At 40.0% G+C, this 23,460-nt stretch overlaps 2 protein-coding genes and 1 long non-coding RNA gene across 10 annotated transcripts in view; all 3 read right to left on the reverse strand.

Moving 5' to 3' along the window:
- Positions 1-3,692, reverse strand: part of LOC109265871 (uncharacterized) — a 59,623-nt gene extending 55,931 nt beyond the window's left edge. For both annotated transcript variants that reach the window (XR_008420911.1, XR_002079388.2), the window contains exon 1: positions 190-3,692. This is a non-coding gene — a long non-coding RNA (uncharacterized LOC109265871). The remainder of the gene's footprint in view (positions 1-189) is intronic.
- Positions 3,693-5,487: 1,795 nt separating this feature from the next.
- Positions 5,488-11,584, reverse strand: LOC109265872 (kelch repeat and BTB domain-containing protein 7). Its single transcript, XM_019447400.2, has one exon. The coding sequence runs from the start codon at positions 11,266-11,268 to the stop codon at positions 9,229-9,231; it is 2,040 nt and encodes a 679-aa protein (XP_019302945.1). The 5' UTR covers positions 11,269-11,584; the 3' UTR covers positions 5,488-9,228.
- An 8,832-nt stretch (positions 11,585-20,416) lies between these two features.
- The window catches only part of MTRF1 (mitochondrial translation release factor 1), a 50,172-nt gene continuing 47,128 nt past the window's right edge, over positions 20,417-23,460 (reverse strand). For all 7 annotated transcript variants that reach the window (XM_053899160.1, XM_019447428.2, XM_019447423.2 and 4 more), the window contains one exon: positions 20,417-20,792. In XM_053899160.1, coding sequence (XP_053755135.1) covers positions 20,679-20,792 — 114 coding nt within the window. In that variant the 3' untranslated portion in view covers positions 20,417-20,678. The remainder of the gene's footprint in view (positions 20,793-23,460) is intronic.

Consider the following 23,460-nt stretch of genomic DNA (forward strand, 5'->3'; position numbering starts at 1 on the left):
TCATAAACCATACTTGGGAGGCAAGAGGGTGCACTAGAAAGTGCCCTGATTTAAGAGAGAGGAAACATAGTTCTAATCCCAGTGTTCTTAATAACTAGCAGTGTGACCCTTGCTATATTATTTAAAGTTCTTTAGGTTTAAATAAGAAAAGTATTCTATGATTCTAATTGACAAAAAATCAAGAATCACCTAGTGATTAAAACAATATAAAGGGGTGTCTTGGGTAGCTCAGTCAGTTGAAGGTCCCACTCTTGAGTTCGGCTCAGGTCATGATCCCAGAATCGTGGGATCAAGCCCCACATTGGGCTCTACACTGGGTATGCAGCCTGCTTGAGATTCTCTCTCCCTAAAACAATATAATGATATAAAGAAATTCAAGCTACTTAAAGATTATTTTTAAAATAGAAATTTTTGTAATATACATTATATTGTTAAAATCTAGGATATGAGCAGTCATATTTTACAGTAACAGCTCCAGTCTTAAATGTTTTTCTCAACTCTGTTCAAGGCACTTTGATTGGTGTTATGAAGGATATAAAGATGAAGTTGACCCTATCTCCAGCTCTTATGAAACTCACCTTTGAATAGGTACGCCCTCTCCTCCAAGCTGTTCCCTTTCTTTCAGCGGAAAAATTTGCATCCTAATTCAAATAAAGAATTAAGAAATACATCTCTATCTCTGTGAGATTCTTTTTAAATTTCTTTTTTATTAAGAAATTTTTAAAGTTTTAATTTATTTGAAGTAATCTTTATATCCAACGTGGGGCTCAAACTCATGACCCTGAGATCAAGAGTCATACGCTCTTCTGACTGAGCCAGCCAGGCCAGGTCCCTCTCTATAAGCCTCCCTTTCTTCCTCCAAGGTTGGAAGAAGAAGGGTTGTGGCTCTTGTTCCGGTATGATCCTGGCCCTTGTGCTTTGGTCCATCTCCTCCCTTCTTCTGAGCTTCTGGGCTGAGGCTCCTCATTATTTTCTCAATGGATTTTTTTCCCATGCATAGTAAAGTGTTTAAGACTCAAAGCAACCAAAACCATGACCTGAGGTATTCTCTCCTTCACTAGGTACCATCCAAGCTTGCAAAGAAGAGCCCATGCTTGCTGTTCCCACTTCCTCACATCTTACCATGTGAGGGAAGATGGATTACCGTTGACACTGTGTTGTTGTCCTGCTGGATATCTCACATTCTGGATTTTGCTGATTGCTTTTTTATAGGGATTTTAATTCATCCTTCTGGCAGGTCTTTCCTGTCAACTGGAAGTTTGTTCTAATAGCTTAATTAGATTCAGGCAGAACATTTTTGTCAGCGCAGGTTTTATAAGAGCATGAATTTTTTTATTGTTGTTGTGTTAGAAGAAGGGCTGTGAGGCTTGAACTTGCCTATGTCCTTTAGTGGCTGAGTATACCTATATTTGGCACGTGGCAAAGCTTCAGCTCACTCATTCTAATTAATTCTTTCTTGGCTTCTGCCCCCAAGCAAATCTTCAAATCTGAAACTTCTTGCAAAATACCACCAGTGACCAAATCAAGTTTCTGTGATGTGACATGGTTGGCTGTACCCTGAAGCAATACAGGGAAGATGTGTTACAGAACTGATTACTGTGGTGAGAGACTGGGGTTCAGTCCAGCAGGGAGCCCTCTGAAGATCCATGTACAAGGCACTGCACAGCTGTCCCTTTCTTGAAACTGGGATGCTGTAGCATAGATCTACCAATTCCCATCATCCCTTGCTTAAGGACTGTTCTGGGGGCATGCACTTCCCCTTGAACTCCTGTGCTGTTGCAAGAGCACTGCCAAAGAGAACGATCTTTCAAGAGAAAACCTTGAGCCAGAAAAGCAAAGTGGCCTGTTATCATGGTCTGGGAGTGCCTGCCATAGCTTCAGCTGAAATCAGAAGTTGGGGTGACATGGGACACCCCATGCATCTACCAGTGTCTCCAAATCTGATCTGACTCCTAGAGTCTCAAATACACTGACAGCACTGTCCACTTAGTCAACCATGACAGAAACATCTAATTGCCCTTCTTCATTCTCTTTTTCCTTTTGGTAATATGGAGAGCTCTTGGGGTGTGGGATGAGTGAAAAGACTAAGCAGTAGGTGTCCAGAGAAGAGGGGACTGGAAACGAGTTCAGGCATGCAGGGAGAGAACCCTGACCTCTGAAAGCTGAATTTCTGCCATTTCTAGGAATACTTGGGCTGAGGCAGACCTGAATGACAAGGATGTGATGAGTGTGTGTGAGTGTGTGTGTGTATGTGTGTGTAAAGCATCTCAGGGGCACATTTGTTTGTGAAAAATCATTATCTAGGATTACGTGGAATTTAACTTGTGGGTGTGAACTTATTGTGGAAGGAGGGAGATTTGAAATGACCACCATTACAATAAAGCCTGCATGCTGTTGTGAATTGCCTGTATTTGAATACAGGAAGCCTGGACATGTCTATTTTAAAATATGTTAGTTTATTTCTATTTAGTAATAGACACCGAGTTTTAGCTGGGCACAGAGCTACCCCTTTAATGACTATTTCCCAGTCGACCTTGCAGGTGGATATGGTGATAAGAGTAAATTCTCCCCAGTGAAAAATGGCAAAATTACATAAAAGTCCATTAAAAAAGGAATTGCTTGCATTTCCTCTTTCTTCTTTCCTGCAGGCCACAATATAGATATAATTCTAGTGAGTGTGCTTTGCCTGTGAAGATGAGGACAACTCACTAGGAGTCAGAGGAAAAATGATAAAGGAACCTGGACTCATGAAGAACCTTACTGGGCAGAACCACCTTGCCAGCCCTATTACTACTCACTTCTGGACTCAATGGACAGAAACAGGTTTCCATCTTTGATCTTAGGGGCTCTTTGGCACAGAAGTTTGGCTTATACACTAACACAATATCCAAGCAAGAATCTTGGGAGATAGTCTATAGTCCTTCCTTTCTCATATACCCGATGGCTCTCTGCATCCCCAAACATACAATTATAGGTCCAGCTCAATCTCTTTAACCTTTCATATCTGTGTCTTCCTAGTCAAGCCCACCGCTGCCGCCCCTACTGAGGACCACATCATCTCACTGGACTACAACAGCATTCCCTTAACCATTCTTGCCCCCACAGTCTTGCACTGTCAATTCATTCAGGAGAAGAGTCTCAAGAAAACAAATTCAATTGTGTCAAGCCCCTACTTAAAAATTCTCAATAAATTCACACTCTGTGCAAAAACTCCTTGCCATGGCATACAAAGCTTCCATGATCTGATCCTAACTAACCAACATTGCCAGGTTGTTTTCATTCCAAACTTCCCCTCAAATCCTAGGATCTGGTCAAAACAAAATACATGCTGTAACCTGAACATTCCCATTGTTGGAACTATTACTGTCCGTAGGAACTATATCTCTTTATTGAAGGTATTTCCTTAACTGTCTTCTTCAACATTCTAATCCCCCAACTTCATCTATTACAAATGATGGCTATCCAGACAGGAATATCTGCCAGAGATGTCAGAAAATACTGCGTTTTCCCCCTAGGGTTTGTAAGTTGGTAGGGTGTGGGTATTGGGCATCCTGGGAATAATTTTGGCTGTCATGTCATAAAATCTAGCCTGACAGATGATACAGTAGAGATTGCGATTTATACAATATCTGTCTTCAGCATTCTACAAAAAGGAATCTGTAAATTTTAATGTGATACATGTTGACCCAGAATAAAAGACTACCTCTCCTGGCACTCTCTCTCTCTTTTTTTAATGTTTATTTTTGAGAGACAGAGGAAGGAGAGAGAGAGAGAGAGAGCGAGCATGAGAAGGGAAGGGGCAGAGAGAAGGAGAAAAAGAATCGCAGGTTCCAGGCTCCGAGCTGTCAGCAGAGCCTGACACGGGGCTCAAACTCACAAGCTGTCAGATCATGCCCTGAGCTGAAGTCAGATGCTTAACCAACTGAGCCACCCAGGCACCCCTCTCCCAGACACTCTTGCAGTTAAGTGTGGCTACGTGGTTAAGACCTGGCCAGTGTCATGTGACTGGAAGCGATGTATGCAACTTCCCTTATAGGCAAGGGTCGTGTCCTCCCCCTCCCCTCTTCCTTATAGTTGGAATATGGACATGAGTGTAAACCAGCTTGGACCATGTGGACCAAAACTATACCCTAAGGATAGCAGAATGGGAAAACAGAGAGCCTGTCCTCACATGACTTTTTAGAAGAGGGGCAACATAACAGACTGGAGTTTTATAGGAGAATCCTCTATCTTATTAAAACAGCTCTAGGGTCTCCACATACATACAACAACACCTAGATCATAACTAGTGTATAACTGAGAGGAAAATATTGCCCCATGGTATCTTCTCTATACAAAGACAGCCATAAGGACATTGAGACTCTGATCAGACTGTGCCTTGAAGTAAGAGCCATTGCTATTTGCTAGTTACCTCAGAATTAAGGAATAGTTTTCTCTCCCCTCCCTCAACACTCTGGACTAAGATATGGTGATTTCAAGCTGCTAAAATTGCTTTGGAGGTGAATCTATAAACTGTTAATTCCATTGCAGAGGTGACCATCCAGAGTAGGAATAGTTACTGAGAAAATATGTCTCAAAATGGTGGAAATGATATGCTACAATATCTGTTCCTTACCCACCCTGTGTCTAAGGCATGTTTAGTCCATAAGGTTAAAGAAACAAGGAACTGGAGCTGATGGAATAGATACGGGTGACAGGATGGCCCAGAGTCAAGGAAAGGACACAGAACCTATTGCCAATATGGTTCTCTAAGACTTGGCAGCTTCGATGACCACCATTTTTCTCCTTCATCAAAAAACAACAAACAAAAACCTAGTTTGTACGTATTTAACCATTTGATGGTTCTAAAAGTAGCTTATCAATTCTCTTAGGATTGCTAGTTACATTCTCTAGAAATAATTTTTCCTAATACTTTCCTGCTCCGTCATATTTGCTATAATGAATATTTCTTGAAATTAGTTGTAATGATGAAATGGTGGTGTTGAAGACGTGGGTGAGATCTGATGGGAGGACAGAGGCAAAGTGAAACAGCTAAGAAACAACATAAAATGATCCCCAAAGTTCAAATGTAGGCAGACTAGAGATGTCTACATTCTGGTGACCACACTTCAGAAAGTTAAAGACAAACTTTCTTTTAAAGTTTAGTGGACTGGGGCACCTGGGTGGCTCAGTCGGTCAATCATCTGACTCTTGATTTGGGCCCAGGTCATGATCTCACGGTTTGTTGAGTTTGAGCCCCACATCGGGCTCTGTTGCTGACTGCATGGAGCCTGCTTGGGATTTTCTCCCTCTCTCTCTAAAATAAATAAACTTAAGAAAATGAAAAAAAAAAGTTTAATGGACTAATATAAAGCTGCAAACTTTTTACAAATTTCTAACTTATGAACATTAAAACAAGTTCCATTAAATAATTTTACAATTCATTCGTCCATGTTTTATATATTTTCCTCATTTCAGTACAAATTGATAAAAATGACATCAGGCAAAGCACTGGTTTCTAGTTTACTGAGCAGTGAGTAGCAAATTGATTATATTTTAAATAGATTTCTTATGGGTAGATGCCCTCTTCCAACCACCTATTAACCTGGTCATTAGGAGATAAACACCTCTTGCTACTTAGGTATATGTCTAATAAAAAGCTATGATATTGGCAGTTTGAAACATCTGGAACCTATATTTTGTTTTGAATTCTCATTATACACAGTTGTCCTAGATAGTAATCATATGCATAACATATATGCAGAAAGAGGATTCTAAGTCGGTCTAGAAAAATTTACAGGCTATAAGCATCTATTCATTTCTTTACACCACTTACATTTACTTAACTATTCTTTTTGTTAATGTTTATTTATTTTTGAGACAGAGCACGAGTAGGGGAGGGGCAAGAGAGAGGGAGAGAATCCCAAGCAGGCTCCACAGCTGTCAGCACAGAGCCCAAGAGGGCTCTAACTCACGAACCATGAATTCACGATTTGAGCCAAAATCAAGAGTCGGCCGCTTAACTGAGCCACGCAGGCGCCCCATAGTTACTTAACTATTCTTATGTTAATCATCATGAAGAAATTTGCACTGCAGAAATGTCAAATTTGTCTCAGTTGTGAGGTACCCATTAATATTCACATCCCTTTCAGATGGTAAGTATATAATATCTCTTTAGCTCTATTTTGGGAACAACTTAATAATGCTCTTCTCCCCTTACAAACATTTGAGCAATATGCCTTGTGAAAAAAAATGTAAATTCCTTTTGTAGAAGTGTTCTTGGGACTCTGTCACAAGTGTTCTTATCCTGGGTGTGTGGAAGAACTTCAGAAGTGTCATAACACCCTTAAAATTATGAAAACATGAACATGTACATTTTTCTGGGCAATGAGTCAAAAACTTTCAACACATTCATCAGGTCCAGGTACAAAGCAGAAAAAACATTACAACTAGATGAGAAAGAAAGGAACTATCATTTAAATTTAATCCTAAACCCAAATTAAGCAAATTATTTGCTAAATTAGTCTTTTATCCTTCTGAAAATGCCAGTGACACTTATCACTTGAAGTATGTAAAATAATTTGGATTCTCTGAGCTTTTCAGACATAGAGATACAAAAAAATAATTAAGATCCTTCTAAATCTCACAAAGAAGAGCCCCTGCAAACAATATTTTATTGAGCATTTGCTAAAAGGTGTGTCAATTAATTGTAAAACTGAGACAAAGTTGCTTTCCCATCAAGAAGGGACTTCAACATTGCTAGCTGGGTCACTTGCTGCACAAGCAAGAGTAATCTACATTTATCAGAAACACTAAATTAAGAGTTCAGAAGGCCTGGGTTCTAGTGCCATTTTTATTTGTAACTAACCATATACAAATCACTTATCTATAAAATAATGGTTAACATCTATTCCCTAATTCACAAATATATCACGAAACCAAAATTCTTCCCCCAAAAAACTTCTTTGTAAACCACGATATTACTGCTAATTAGCTTATACTTAACTCGAAGGATGAAAATGACAAATTACAGAATTTGTCTTTTATCAATTAGTTGCATACCTTAATTCTGCAGATGGATAATCTGGTTGAGATCAGCACTGTCCTACTTCAACCTAACAAAACAAAAAGCTATCAAAAAGAAGTTACTGGTGAAGAAATTTGGCCAAAAAATAACACTATTAAGAAACAGCTTTCTAAGCTGAGACCAGTGCTTATAACAACATCCCTGATATCACAACGAACAAACAGTAGCCTTAGGCCACTAGAGCACGTTTACTGTTTTGAGGGAAGACATTCTTAGGAACATATTGCTAGAGCAAGAATCTTATTTCACTAGAAATAATGTTAAACAGGAACGTCCTATGGACTCTTCAGATGCCCAATGAAAATGGCTAAGAAAACATTTGTGTGCTTGTTTTTTTAAATCCTTTTCTCTCTCCCTCTCTTTTTTCATTCAAAATTCAGTTCCCTATCCTGGAGCACACTTCTCAGTACTGTGCCATGGTGTAAAAAATGCTGGCATTCGGCTACTAGAGAATAAACAGAAGAGGAATTAACATGTTGAACAAAGATGCAGAAAGAGGATTCTACGTCGGTATAGAAAAATTTATAGGCTATAAGCATCTATATTATGTACACCATTTATCACGGATATGCATTGTGACAATCATATGTATTAAGAGATCCTCAAAAGGTAAGCACCTCTATTTCTCTGTATTTAACAAGATCAATTTTGTGTGATTTAGTCTCTATTTCTGGATTTTCCCTTACTTTATGGTGATACAAAAACAAGCAAAGAGACAAAAAACAAAGACTGCAGCATGGTTCACAGAGAAATACCCTAATAAAATAACCATGTATATATACCACTGCTAGGGAAATATTTTAGAGGAAACATACTTTCACTATTGGCCCCAAATGCCATCATCCACTTATGTTCTTTAACTGTCAACTTTTAATACAAAAATACCTTCAAGCTGATAATCACATACAGTGACTGACAAAACTTGATAGAACATTTCAATGCTACACAAAACAGCTCCATACACAGCTTAAAGTTTTAAAGTTCTCTGCTGGCACTTGATTTTAGAGTTGATAGACACAGTAACCACTGATCTCAATAAAATATTCTTTTTAGCTTAAACGTATTTTCAAAACCAGTATTACCTCACAAAAACAGTAAAGAATAAATCACTTCCTGCTGAAGAATCCTCTAAGATGAACACCAAAACTATACAGCCAAAATATTTTAGGAGAGCATATAAACTTTTTAAGACTAGGAATGACCAATGGATAAAAATTTACATTACTCAAGCATATGTCCAGTGAACAAAAGGATTGTTCCTTTGATTCAATGAAGCATGTACAAGAGATAGATTAAAAATATGACCTTACAAAGCAAGTTACTTTTTCTTTTTCTTTTTTTTTCTTTGGTTTAGAAGGGTGTTTAAATTGGTGACACTACCAGAATGGATGTTTTTTAAGATAGAAAAATGGTCACTTTTAGAAAATACATTTTATATTCCAAAATTAAAAGTGAAATTTCTTTTAAAGCAGTAGAATCCTGATTTTTTTTTTTTTTTTTTTTTTTTTACTTTCTGTGATCTCTTAAGACCATTCTGCACATTATCAGAACGAAATCTCTATTTTATAACCTCTATATATATATATCCGATTTTTTCCTTTGCATTGAGGAGAAAACCAAACCAAATTGAACAAACTGTATTAACTTATAATACTAAAAACTGGCTAGTTCAAAACTTGGGAAATCTACTTTCATTACTCTGAAAGAAAATATAAACCTTCAACTCCCTACAAACAACTTCTAGTCCAATTTTATACTATGAAAATTAAAAAGTTAAATTCCTTGCAGCACTAAACAGAATTATGAAGTTAACAGAAGACTAAGGTAGATCGTTAAAATATAAACGGTGTAACTAACCAAAACAATCCACTGGTGCAACAAATACTCAAACAATGAAAAAAACCACCAAGCATTCTAATCAATTATATAGTTTGTTTTTTGCATATTTTAATCTCAACTTTTAGCACAGTAAATTATTATATAGTTTGATCTCCTGGACTGTTAAAATTTTGTAACATTACATTAATAATTCAAACAAACATACCCTTTCTAAACCAAATCTGCAGTCTTAATCAACATTTTTTTTTTTTTTTGGAAAAGGAAAGGATATCTTTTAAAGATACATTCCATAGCAGTAGAAACATCTTAGTGATTCAAAATATTTACAAAGAACCCTGCTGATCCTGTGCATTTCGCTGAGGTGCTACCTGCACCCAGACTTCATCGTCAGAAAAAGAACTTGAACTTCCTGACTCTGAGTCCAGCTCACTGAATCCATCTAAGTCCCATTCAGTACTAGATTCACTCCGTGCATCGTCTTCCTCAGTAATGAAACTCTGCCCAGGTTCAAGGCAGGAAGGATAAACGCGAGCACAGAGGCAAATAAAACCAGAGTCAAACTGCAAAAGACCTAACATGGTACCTATGTTAATCCACTGGTCTTCCCTGGTATCGTATTCGTAAACAGTCACCCGGTTTTTTTTCCACTGAGGGGTGGTAGAAGTGATGAGAAGCAACTTTTGGCCATGATTGACAATCTGGTAGTTGTGGGTCTCTGAGTCCAAGGGAATATTACTAATCCGCCTCCATTCTCCCCTGGCTGGGTTATAGACCTTCATGACTGGAATGTCACAGATACAGTAGATCTCGTCGTTGAAGACACAGGCTTCCTGAAAGTCACTACGTTTAAGAGAAGCACAGTTCAGCCACATATTATGGCTAGGATCATAGCACAGCATGCGCTTACTGTTCACAGCATAAAGATAGTTCTGAACCACTATTAGTTCAAAGGAATAGAAGGAATGGGGCACAGGAGCCACCAGTGCCCACTGGTTTCTCTGAACACTGTAGCATTCCACTTCCTTCAATTTAACGCCGGTAATCGGGTCTCGCCCACCCAAGATATAGATGTAGCCATTGAGGTAGGCCACATCCATGCCCTCGCGACACAGCAGGCGGTCGGCAAGCTGCTGCCAACTATTCTGGGCTGGCTTATACACCCACAGGTCTTTCCGGGGCTGGGCAGCCAGGTAGATGTCATGGTCTGGAGAGACACAGACAGCTGAGGAAGTGATAGTCTTAGTGTGAGCCAAGCTGGTTAAAGGGGATGGCATTGTGTAAATGTCCCCTGAGTATGGGTCATAGCAGAGAAAGGGGTCTCTAGGGTGTCCAAAGAAGATCACCATCTCCTTGGCACACATACCCAGTCTCTGAGGTGGATTTTCTGCTACAGATACAACAGAGCTGCTGCTGCTCTCTGGCTTTGGTACCACAGACTTGTACAACATGTCACCATATCGCATCTGCAGGGCCCCTTCGATAAGGTCCAGACAGTACTTCTTCACAATGGGCTTGGTCAGCAGCCCTTCCAGGTAATCCTGATCTTCATCTCTGAAGTGTGTCCAGCGGACACACTTGAAGACTTCCGCAGCATTGGGACCGCGCTCCTTGGGAGCCGTCTCTAACCACTGCATTGCTACATGACACACTGTCCGCTCACTCTCTATGTCTAGACTATCCAGACGCAGCACGGCCAACAGCTGGGCCAAGCTCAGGTCTGCCAGACTCTCCTCCCGAACTGAACCCATCCGGCTGAGCTGCTTGAAGTTGTGGGCGATGAAGGACTGGGCCTGTGATCGCAGCTTGTGATGGTCGAAGGCATCAGCGAACTTGAGGATGGCAGTGCAGTTGGCCAGGTCAAGGCGGCGGGCTAGGAAGGAGGCACAAGCTTCCCGCACGTACTCGAGCTGCAACATGTCAGAGGCCGCGTAAAGGCGTTGCACGTTGGCCTCACTTAGCGACACGCGACCTGTGTAGCAGTAGTCGACAAGCACCTCGAAGGACTCGGCATCCACATCATGCATGGTCACGCTCGCCTGCTGGCTCTCGTACATGCCACCAGTGAACATGCTCTTGAAGTAGGGACACGCGGCAGCTAGCACGTTACGGTTGCAGGAAAAAAGGCGGCCGGTGCCAGGCCCGCTGCCAGGTGTCACCACCTCGATGGTCACATCACATAACAGCCGCGCGTCGTAGAAAGACTTCAGCTGTGCCAGCAGAGCTGCAGAATGAGCCGTGTCCTTCAGCTCCTCCGGGCCCGTGAAAAAAGCCGAAACCGAAGGCTTGGAAATCCTCTTGGGCCTCCTCCCGCCGCGGGGACTGGCCAGGCGGCGAGAGCGCGGAGCTTCTTCACGGGACTGCATGATGGAGATGGCGGCGGGGTGCGAGGGCGAGAATGGGTGCAAGGACCGGGCTCTGGCTCCTCCTCGCCCTCTTCTCGCTGGCGCTAGATCGCGGCGTCCCTGAATAAGCAGGGGCCGCACTTACTTAACTCAGCTCTACGCCGCGGTGCCGCCTCCCTTTATCGCGTAGACAGTGCCTGACTCACCCTTTTCCAGTTCCGCGCCCTTTCTCCGTCTCAGCTACCTTACAAGACCGGCTGGACCGAACCGAGAAAGCCGCCACTGCCGCGCTGGCAATACCGGTAGGCGTCCACGAGAACTACAACCCCCAGGCTGCCTTTCGTGCCTCGAGGCACGCTGGGGCCCTCCAGAATAAAGGGGATAGGCGGATGGACCGAAGCCGCTGTGCATGTTGGGAGTAGTAGTTTGAGTGATATCGCGAGGTTTCTTAGGGCGGACTGTTTTAGTTAACAGAATTTGAAAGCGTTAATTCTTCAGGGTTTGTTGGTTTGGAGAATTGGTTTTGAAGTTCCAGGGCAAGATCTCTGTTTTAGTATTCGTTATGTGACTACTCTCTGAGAACTTTTTCGTCTTTATAAAATGGGGATAATGGTTTTCATAGGATTGTGGGAGTGAAATGAGATAAATTGCATAGGACGCGTCAATACATATTTGTTGATTAGAATAATTACATGCTGAACACCGTACCTAGAATATAGATTCATTGTTAGCCTTTCTTTTGGAATTTATTAAAAAATAACGTACCCGCATGTGAAACTGTGAGCAATTTCTGCAAGAAAACTTCCAGTTCTTAGTGTCACTTCTTTTGAAAGGTTCCGAAGGTTATTACAATATTTTCAATACTAAACGATATCCGTAGGTTCATTAGGATGTCTCAAAGATGAGGTCCTAGAGGATCACATACAGGTGGCCTCAAAAATGCAAAGCAGGCACATAAAGAGGTGGGTTATCTCACCAAATATTTCCTCCTGGGGAGCAAGATTATTTTCATAAAGTTCTTAATATTAGTGTTTTCAAGTCGTCTAATACTGCTCCTTTCATTTCCTTTCCACAAATCAGTTGAAGACTATGGAATTGTCTTTATTAAGGAGTTTAAACGAGAATTTTAAAATAAAATATTTAAACAGACCTTGTATTGTACTAAAGCACAAGATCCTCAGAGCTTCCTATTCGTACATGTCCTGATATTTTGAATTAATATAGTTCAGTCTATGCTTTACAAAAGTGTTTTATATATGTATTGACTAATATTATTAAATTGTTAAAATCAAGTGCTTAAAGATTGAGATTTGTTCTGTTTTAGAGAAGTTTTACTTAAAAAGTATGTTGCTTTTGCCGCTAGCTTGTCATGTGTTACCACAACTTAATGAAATCTTTAGTATTACATTGATAGGTGGATAACACATAGCAGGAGAATAACAGTTGTTTTGCTCTCTTTTCCTATTAGCTGAAGAGCTTCTACTGGAAATACTCCAGGGCTCTGGGCTCCTGTACCTTTGTTGGGTATCCCTCTGATACATTTGAGAGAATAAGCTCATTAGTAACACTGATTGCTTCTCCCCTGCCCTAAAACAGCTGGGGAAAAAAGCAATTTACAATTTTTTATATTGGTAAAATATGCATTAGTTACCGTTTGAAACAATTCTTTAAGAGTACATTTCTTTGACAGTAAGTACATTCATGTTGTTTTGCAACCATCACCACCATCCATCTCCAGAACTATTTCCACCTTGCAGAACTGAAGCTTGTCTCCATTCACAGTAACTCGCCTTTCCCCCTTCTCCCAAACCCCTGGCAACCACCATTCTACTTTTTGTCTCTTTGAATTTGACTGTTAGGTACTGTGTATCAGTTCAGTGATTGATTTTTAACTTCCTTATATCTGCTCTTTGTTAGTTGGTTTAGATAACCTTTTACAGAATCCAAAGTATTTAGTTGGTACTGTGCCCGAAATTCTAGAGCAGTGCTGCCACAGTAGGTCATGATGCTGCAAACATTTCATGTCTGTGCTGATAAGGTAGCCAGAAGCCACGGATAGCACCTGAGTACTTGAAATGTGGCTAATGCAACTGAGGTACTGAATTTAAAATTTTAGAAACCCAGCATTGGTATCATTGCAATTCAATGGGGAGAGGAAAGTCTGTTCAACAAATGGTGCTGAACAACTGGTGCACAATGTAAAAAAAAAAAAAAAAAAAAAAAATCTGACTCTGAGGTATGCAAAGATTTTAGGACACAGGAAACACCAATCATTAAAAAAAAATGGTAAAATGAACTTCGACAAAATTACAAGGTTTTGCTTATCAAAAGCAGTGAAAAAAAAAGGTAAGTCATATATTGCTATGCTTGCCCTTTTTTTCACTGCTTTTGATAGGCAAAAGCTACATATATATATATATATATATATATATATATGTAATTCACAAATCAGTGGTCAATAAAAACATGAAAAAGCTGCTCATTGTCATTCATTCTCAGATGTATGCAAATTAAATTCATGAGAAAACACTGCATACCCATGAGAATGGCTAAACTTAAAAAGGTCACAAATGCTAATGTTGGTGATGATAGAGACAGGGTGTTGGTAGGTTTTCTTTGGAACCTTTATATACTAATCATAGGAATATAAATTGGTATACCCATTTTACCTATTTATTTAAAGACTTTATTTTTTAAATTCCTGCCACAACTTCATTAACAGCACTAAAATAAAGTCCTCTATTTTCTGTGTTTCCTCAAGATTTCTTATAATTTGCATAATCCTTTACAATGGACTCCATATTCTTCTTGACAGGAAGATAAAAGAACTGTTTTTGCTTGGCAATTACACCTCAGTCATCAACAATCATGGTTTTAGTTCTTCAGAAATGTTTTTTTTTCCCAACATTTATTTATTTTTGAGAGACAGAGACACAGCATGAGTAGGGGAGGGGCAGAGAGGGAGACACAGAATCCAAAGCAGGCTCCAGGCTCTGAGCTGTCAGCACAGAGACCGATGCGGGGCTCGAACTCATGAACTTTGAAATTGTGACCTGAGCTGAAGTCGAATGCTTAACGGACTGAGCCACCCAGGAGCCCCTAGTTCTTCAGAAATGTTTAACTTCAACTCTGCTCATGAATGTTTCCAACAGCAGGATCTACTCTGGCCCTTTTCTTCTGAGGAGGCTGAAGTGTCTCACTGGTACTGCCACCATTTCCATTTCTGGGTGACTTCAACATTCCTTTCTTACAGATCAGACATCCTCTTCCCTGGGGCAACGCCTCTCACCTTTCCCTCTGAATGTTGCTCCTGATTGACTTTGTGTGTATGCACATGCGTGTATGTCTCATGGACTTCTGGAAATTGTTTCTGTGGACTGGTTTCCAGGTATTTGAGTACTCTGCTTTCTGGAACCCCTTCCTCCCAGTTTTCGTTCCAAAATGAATACACCTGTGTAACCCTACTCAGCTTAAGAAATAAAACATTGCCAGCAATGTGGAAGCACCCGCCTCCACATCCTTCTAATCATTATTGACCACCAACACAAGAATATACTTTTAAAGACCATGTCTTTTAATTTTTTGACTGTTTGTAGTAGTTTGCTGATTTTAGATCCCTTGACTCAATTTCAAAGTCAATTAAAAATATCTCTAAGTTGGGGCACCTGGGTAGTTCAGTTGGTTAAGCATCTGACTCTGCATTTTGGCTCAAGTCATGGTCTCCCGGTTCATGGGATCGAACCCCGCGTCAAAACAAACAAAATAAATAGACTTTTAAAAAAGAGGAAAAATATCTCTAAGTTTACTTACTTATTATTTATTTTTTAAAAATGTTTAATTATTTATTTTTGAGAGAGAGAGAGCACACAAGCAGGGGAGGGGGAGAGAAAGAGAGGGAGAGACAGAATCTGAAGCAGGCTCCAGGCTCTGAGCTCTCAGCACAGAGCCGCATGCAGGGTTTGAGCCCATGAACAGTGAGATCATGACTGAGCCAAAGCCGGATGATTAACTGGCTGAGCCACACAGGTGCCCCTATGTGTTATTTTTTAAAGTTTATTTACTTTGAGAGACAGAGTGCGTGTGTGAGCGGGGGAGGAGCAGAGAGAGAGGGAGAGAGAGAATCCCAAGCAGGCTCTGTGCTATAAGTGTGGAGCCCAATTCAGGGCTCGATCCCATGAATGGAGATCATGACCTGAGCTGAAATCAAAAGTCCGACACTTAACCCATCGAGACACCCAGCCACCCGTAAGTTTATTTAAGAAAAACGTTTATTTATTTTTGAGACAGAGAGAGACAGAGCATGAACGAGGGAGGGTCAGAGAGAGAGAGGGAGACAGAGAATCTGAAACAGGCTCCAGGTTCTAAGCTGTCAGCACAGAGCCCGACGCAGGGCTTGAACTCACGAACCATGAGATCATGACCTGAGCTGAAGTCGGACGCTCAACCGACTGAGCCACCCAGGTGCCCCTAAGTTTATTTTTTAAATAAAGTTTGTTATTTCTTGGTATTCTAAAGGTATTGTGCGTATGAGGCAATAAACGTTGGCTTTCCAGATTTTTTTTTTTTTTTACAAAGAACCCTGATTTATTATTGGCTTATTAGTTGATTCCTAACATTTTTCTACTAACAATTAAAAGATGTCAAGTTTATCTTCATAGTGTGAGAGGCTAATCAGTCTATCTGAATGAAGCAGGATTACAGGTTTAATTGAAACTCATTGTCCAAAAATAGTATGCATGACAACTGAAAGTACTCACTGAATAATAGAGATCCTAGATTTTTGCTATTCCAAGTGGTGTTTGTTAGTCAGTAGTACCTGCCATGACCTGGGACCTTGTGGAAATGAAATGAATTGTGGAAATGCAGAACGACAGGCCCTAGACCTTCTGAATTAAAATCTACGTCATGGCAAGATCCCCAAGTGATTTGTACATATATAGAGGTTTGGAAAAAAAGAGCATCCAAGATTTTAATAGGTTCATAGTTCCAACTTTTGATTTTTTCCCTCCAAATAAAGTGTGTGCTTGAAGGAAAAGCCAGAGCTGGAGGACGAGGGAAGGGCAAAGACCTTGGTGGTTCTAAAGTCTGGGCTTCCTTCCAGGAAGGTGGAGCCTCTCTTTGGCTGAAGAAGTACTTTTCCTTTTGCCCTCATTCCCTCTTAGAGCCCACCCTTCCTTGGCATGTATAGAGTGTTAACACTGATCACCAAATGAATAAATAGTAACAAATCAATATCCTTTTCTACTGCTTTCCCTCTTATAATTTTTCACTTTCTTAGTGAAGTTTTGCAGAAATCATGTTTTGGGGTTTATGTATTTACTGGTTTTCTTCTGGGGAAAAAAAGAATTATGAAAATGATGTGATCTAACACTTGACATAGCATAGCTTATTAGACCATGTTCATTTTGCTTTGATTCACACAATGTTTTAATATTTACATTTTCTTGGATAAATGTTTCTGTTATGTAAAATACATGACAACAAAATTTAGTTTCTGTGTTTCTAACCTTTACCCTGAAACTCCCTATTTAATTGAACATTATTTCAAGTTAAATCAGATTCTCCAGAGACATCAATTATTTTAGAGGGCAATGCCTACTCCTAGGGAGATAATAATGATACTGATTCAAATAAGATTAAATTATCTCTCAACTCAGAGAAAGTGAGAGGAAAAACAAAAGAAAGCTTTCTTTAAAGAATGCCAGCTATTAATGTAGAAAGAATGAGAACATCACCATTTTGTAACTCCCAGTGGAACAGCTGATTCAGGCAAAGCAAGCATCATTAACTGATATTAAATCAATGAGATGAAAGGTCATCGGGTGTATTAGTTACATATTTAGTGTAAGAAATTACGCCCAAATTAGCAGCTAAAAACAACATTTACTCAATTTCTAAGAATCAGGTATCCTTGAGCAGCTCAGTGGTGTGCCTCTGCCTCAAGGGTCTCATGAAATTGTAGTGAAGCTGCTGACCAGGACCACTGTCATTTCAAGACACCTCTGGGGCCGAATGATCTGCTTCCAAGCTCATACATGTGCTAGGAGGCAGACTTTAATTTCTTGAGAGCTGTTGGAACATGGTCCTCAGTTCTGTCACACAGCGCAGGCTATTCTATAGAGCTGCTCACATCCCCTTGCTTCCGCCTGTGTTGTTAGAGTAGGAAGTTAGTTAGGTTTTAACAGAATGCCTGTAGGCCAGCAAAAGGGGAGTCATGGCCAGCTCCCGGGGAAAGTAGAGACCTGTCCTGGCAGCACTCCAGAAACAAAGCCACAAGAAGCTGGATCAAACCAGAGAGGCCCAAGACCAGGAAGACCAGAAACCTTGACCAAGTAAGGGAGAAAAGGCACAAAAACCTGCTCCCCCACAAATCGCCTCCCCAGGCAATAAATATTCCCCCAGCTTTTGTTTGAGCTCACCTGAGTGTACTCTCACTTTCATAAACTTTCCTACTTGCACTGTTCAACTGTTGTGTCTGGTCTTAGATTCTTTCTTGTGATGAGGCCAAGAGCCTCTGGTGACATTCTGGAGACAGGCTGGGTGGAGGTCTCAGGGCCCCAGGGTCTCCCCAATCTACCCAGCAACAGTGTGCGTGGCCAGAAAGAGAGGCAGAGCCAGAGAGCCTGAGCCAGAGGCAGGTCTCTTTACAACCCAATAGTGGAAGTGACAATCCTACCACTTCTATACATTTTATTTGTTAGAAGATAGTCAACAAATCCAGTTCATGTTCAAGGGGAACAGATTACAAAAGTGCACGAAGGCCAAGAATGAGGTCACTGGGGTCATCTCAGAAGCTGCCTAACACTAAATGAAGAATGAAATGGTTTTTTTTTTTTAAACATTTATTTAGTGTTGAGAGGCAGAGAGAGACAGAGTGCGAGCAGGGAAGGGGCAGAGAGAGACAGAGACAGAATCCGAAGCAGGCTCCAGGCTCCGCACGGTCAGCACAGAGCCCGACATGGGGCTCAAACCCATGAACCGTGAGACCATGATTTGAGCTGAAGCTGGACGCTTAACTGACTGAGCCATACAGGCGCCCCAAGGAATGAAATTGTTTATATAATGCCAAAGTATAACTCCATAGAACTTCCTGGCACAATACGCTGAATTTCACAATATTACCCATGAAGTAGCCTTGTCAAATGTGTTTACTAAATTTAATTAATTTTTCGACTTAATATTACTTCATAGTACATTAAAGGGATGGATAAAAGTTACCAATAGCTCGAGGAAGCAGCCAGACAAAACTGGATGTAGGTCATTCTAGAAAACAACCTTGTGGGATTCTTTAAAAGGTCAATGTCATGTGGGAAAAAAAGGTTGGGGGATTAATCCAAACACTAAAGAGATACAACCAAATACAATGTGTGAATCTTGACTGGATCCTGGATTGCACAAAACTAACAAAAAACAGCTAGAAAGACATTTCAGGGATAACTGAAGAAATTTTAACATGTGATAGATATTAAACTATATTATACAGTCATTATTAATTATTATTACATAACTAAGTGTAATAATGGAGTTATGATTTTGTAGGAGAATGTCCTTATTCTCAGGACAAGCTGAGATAGTTTGGCGTGGTGTTACAGAGTCTGCAACTAACTTTTATTTATTTATTTTTTATTTATTTATTTTTTTTAATTTTTTTTTTTTAACGTTTATTTATTTTTGAGACAGAGAGAGATAGAGCATGAATGGGGGAGGGTCACAGTGAGAGGGAGACACAGAATCTGAAACAGGCTCCAGGCTCTGAGCTGTCAGCACAGGGGCTCGAACCCACGGACCGTGACATCATGACCTGAGCCGAAGTCAGACGCTTAACTGACCAAGCCACCCAGGCGCCCCTGCAACTAACTTTTAAATGGTCCAATAACCACCACAGGTATGTATATGTGTATATATAGAGAAAAAAACAACCATGGCAAAAGGGTAATAGTGGGACACTAGAGTATATACTGTTCGTTGCACTATTTTTTAAAAAGTATTTTAAAAACTTTTCCATGTGCTTGAAAAGTTTCAAAATAAAAAACTGAGAAAAAAATTTCACTGAAAAAAATTTCACCTCCTAATTCCATTGGTCTTAAAACTCTATTTTAGCTAGTCTTTCCCTCTGAGGAATGTCTAAAATAATAACCCTTCTCTTTTGAACTCAAGAAACTTCCTGAGCACAACTACTAAATATATCATGCCACTTTGTATTAGAGTCGGCGGTTTATATTTTGGCTTTGTCACTCAACTGGAAGCTCCGTAAGGTAAGGACGGGGTTTTGTATGTATCACTGCACAAAACCAGGCATAGAGAATTACACACATTACACCACATCTGTTGATGCTTATAAATTAAGCCAAAGTGAAATAAGAAATAAAAGCCAAGCAGAGAGTTCACTTTAAACATTGGCGTGTAGTTTATACAGTAGAGAATTTGTTCTGCTCTCAAAGAGCTCTAAAATCATTATTTTTGACTCATATTCTTCACAATATTTATTTTTTATTTAAAAGTAGCAGGTTGGGGCGCCTGGGTGGCTCAGTCAGTTAAGTGTCCAGCTTTGGCTCAGGTCATGATCTCGTGGTTTCTGGGTTCGAGCCCCGCGTTGGGCTTTGTGCTGACAGCTCGGAGCCTGGAGCCTGCTCCGGATTCTGTGTCTTCCTCTCTCTCTCTCTGCCCCTCCCCTGCTCACACTCTGTCTCTGTCTCTCTCTCTCTCTCAAAAATAAACCAATATTAAAAAAAAAAATAAGAAAAATTAGTTTAAAGAGAGAAAATAAAAAAATAAAAGCAGCAGTTTAAAGCCTAATTTTAACATGGTTAATAATACTTTTTCTTTAAATAGGGGTTTACAAAGAAGTTTATAAATCTTGTATCACTAAATTTTACCATGTGGTAAAATCCTGAAGTAATAAATGGAAAATGTGTTTAATTTATAGATGGTTAAAAAAAAAGGCATGTTTGGGGGTGCCTGGGTGGCTCAGCTGGTTGAGCGTCCAAGTCTTAGTTTTGGCTCAGGTTATGATCCCGGGGTCATGAGATCGAGCCCCCGTTCATGCTCCATGCAGAGCATGGAGCCTGTTTGAGATTCTTTGTCCCTCTCTCTCTGCCCCTCTCCCCAACTTGCACGTGCTCTCTCTCTCAAAAAAAAAAAGGCATATAAAGAGAACAAGTGACCTATATTACATAATCAATTCCCAATACTTTATTTCTCTTTTCAAAAATACATGCTTATTTTTTTGTTTTTTGCAATGTTCATTGCATGCTTGTTTTCTGCTTGAAGAGTTGGGACTGTATTTTATAAATTCTTAGGTCAAGAAATGTGACTTAATTCATTAAAAAATATATTTGTACGTACTGTGTAATTTTAGCTGCACTTTATGAACAGCTGCTTCTTGAGATAGGTCTGTTTCATTTATAGAAGAATATATAATAAATCAGCATTTATTTTGCTGATTTAAGGTTTTCATCCAAAAATTCAGTAATGGCTTCTTCGTCTGCTGAATGAAGTAGTCTTTGAATTAGCTGATCCAGATGCTTCTCTCCACATAAAAATTCCTGGTAAAAGAGACAGTTATTATAAAAACCTGATTAGTAGAAATAAGAGAAACAAAGCAAAGAATCAGATGTATATTTACTTTGTTTCTTTACAGTCCATATTTAATAGCAACAATGGATTACTGAAGTGGTTCTACAACATAATGAACACAATTGCTAACTTGGGAGGATCCTGTTATATTGGCTTTTTATGTAAAAAGTGAATCCAAAAGAGTAAATGGAATTCTACTCTTTCTTTGTTTCCATTAGCATTTTATTTAAAAATCAATCTTCTAGAAGTTGGATCTTTCCAACTCTGGAGACACCAAAACAAAGGAGATCTGAATAGACTTGAAATTTACCACCTCTCTCTTTAAAATTCCTTTGCTTGACTTTCCTAACAGGGTTCTAGGTCTCAAACCATCTTTGGGAGGATGTTTGCCTTCTTTTGTTCCCCAGAAAAGATAAGGCTTTTTACTCTTGCCCTGAAAATTCCACCCTTTTCATTCATAACACATTATTTCCCAAGGGCAAGAAAGACTGAAATGCCTCCATCAATGCCCCAGGCACCTTGCTGCCACATTAACATGCACAGCCCCTCCTTGCCCTTCTCAGCCTTGCCAAGTCCTCTGGACCTCCCAGGACCATTTCAAGCTCAAACTTCTCATGCCAACCCTCGAATTTAGATTGTATTTAATCCATAAGTGGCTTCTACTAGTTCTGTTTTTTCTTAAATTGGAAATGTGGTTTTAAAATGTAGAAGTCCTGTGCAACCAAAAAAATATTTATGCCAAAATATTTAGGGGACAAACGTCTTGAGGTCTGCAACTTGCTTTCAAATGGTTCACCAGCAACACAGGAGGCGGAGGAGGAAGAGAAGGCAAAGGCAGCAAATGTTAACAACTGTTGCATCTAGGTACAGCGTGTGTACTGATTCTTTTTTTAATGTTTATTTTTGAGAGGAGGGGGAAGAGAGAGAGAGAGAGAGAGAGAGAGAGAGAGAGAGAGAGAGAGAGAGAGAGAGAGAGAGAATGCATGCGGGAGGGGCAGAGAGAGACAGAAGCAGGCTTCAGGCTCTGAGCTGTGACACTGGGCTCAAACCCATAGCTATGACCAGAGCCGGGGTTGGATGCCTGACCAACTGAGCCACCCATGCGCCCCTTGAACCAGCCTTCAAAGTATACTTGAAGTTTCTAAATAAAAAGTTCAGAAAAATAAATGCTCTTATGTTTACCTCAAAATATATCTATTGGGTGAAAACTGTTCAGTTAGACTTCCTTGTAGTCTTCCCTACAGTTCATCTCTACAAGTCACTAAAATAATGACTAAGTACCTTTCCTGTGCTACAGAAGTTCTGTGTAACAGAGTTGTTGGGAACAGTGAATTAGCAGAGTCCTATATTTTAGAAATGTTCAAAATCTAGACATTGGCCTAATGGAACCATTTCAATGTCAGCATCCGGAACACAGAACATTTAAAGTTTTGATGTAGGTATGAACTAATCTTATTTTGGTCTTTCTTGAATGATCTTAAAGTTGAATTTTAGGTTAAGCGTATACATTTATTTCTCCGATTAAACTATAGGGGGAACGATGCCTTCCTATCTTTGCATTCCACAAAACACCAGCATATATTAAAACCTCAATTAAACTTTAAAAGTAAAGCAAAAGCACTATGATAAGCTTTTAAATTAAGATTTAAACCATTTTGAGCATAATATGGAAACTGCTTATAAAATTAGCAGGCCCAGAACTCAAATGATCATGGTATTGCCAAGGTGATTTCATCATTTGGAAATTGTATCAAAAGGATCATCCCTCTTAAATGATAATCACATCACACGTAGAGTTCAATTGGATTAACCAGAGTGCTAGAGATAGAACAAGGGTGAATGACTTGTGGTTCCTAACCTTCAGAAGCTCATAATCTAGTGACAGAGTGAGGCACCACAATCAGAGCAAGAAATCAAGGAAGCAACTGAGGGTTGTAAGGTTAATTTTAAAAGAAGGTGGCAGGGCGCCTGGGTGGCTCAGTCAGTTAAGCGTCTGACTTCAGCTCAGGTCATGATCTCACAGCTTGTGAGTTCGAGCCCCATGTCGGGCTCTGTGCTGAAAGCTCAGGGCCTGGAGCCTGCTTCACATTCTGTGTCTCCCTCTCTCTCTGCTCCTCCCCTGTTCACTCTCTGTCTCTCTCTCAAAAGTTAATAAGCATTAAAAAAGAAAAAAAAGAAGGTGGCATCAGGGAAGAGTTTAGGCAGGAAGAAAAAATTTGCATTAGATCTTAAAAAGATAATAGTATTTCTCTAAATAGAGAGCAGAGCATTTCAGTCAAAAGGAGGATGAAGAAAGGCATGAAAACAAAGTATTCAGGGCAAGGGAAAATTTTCAGTTTAAGGGAAATACAGGGCAGGAGATAGGTTGATGTTCAGGAATTTGCACAAGGACTTTGAGAAACAATAGATACATAAAACAATATATTATAGGGTAGTCTGTGCTTCTTATCTAGATGAATGAAAATAAAAACAAAATCACCTACACGAGAACTCACACTAAGAATATGAGGTGATCTCACAGAACCCAAGGATAGGAATGTAAAGGCTGGTGCCACCACCCTGGGAATGCAGCCTACGAATAAATGAATGCGGGGATTAATATCATCAAGATTCTTTCCATCCAGTTCTATTTTTGCT

This window comes from Panthera pardus, unplaced genomic scaffold (genome assembly GCF_024362965.1).
Source record: "Panthera pardus isolate Hobbes unplaced genomic scaffold, ASM2436296v1 HiC_scaffold_1, whole genome shotgun sequence".
Taxonomy (NCBI): domain Eukaryota; kingdom Metazoa; phylum Chordata; class Mammalia; order Carnivora; family Felidae; genus Panthera; species Panthera pardus.

What these genes read in the sequence shown, in the direction of transcription:
- LOC109265872 (XM_019447400.2), bottom strand. Translation starts at nt 11,268, where the DNA reads ATGCAGTCCCGTGAAGAAGCTCCGCGCTCTCGCCGCCTGGCCAGTCCC.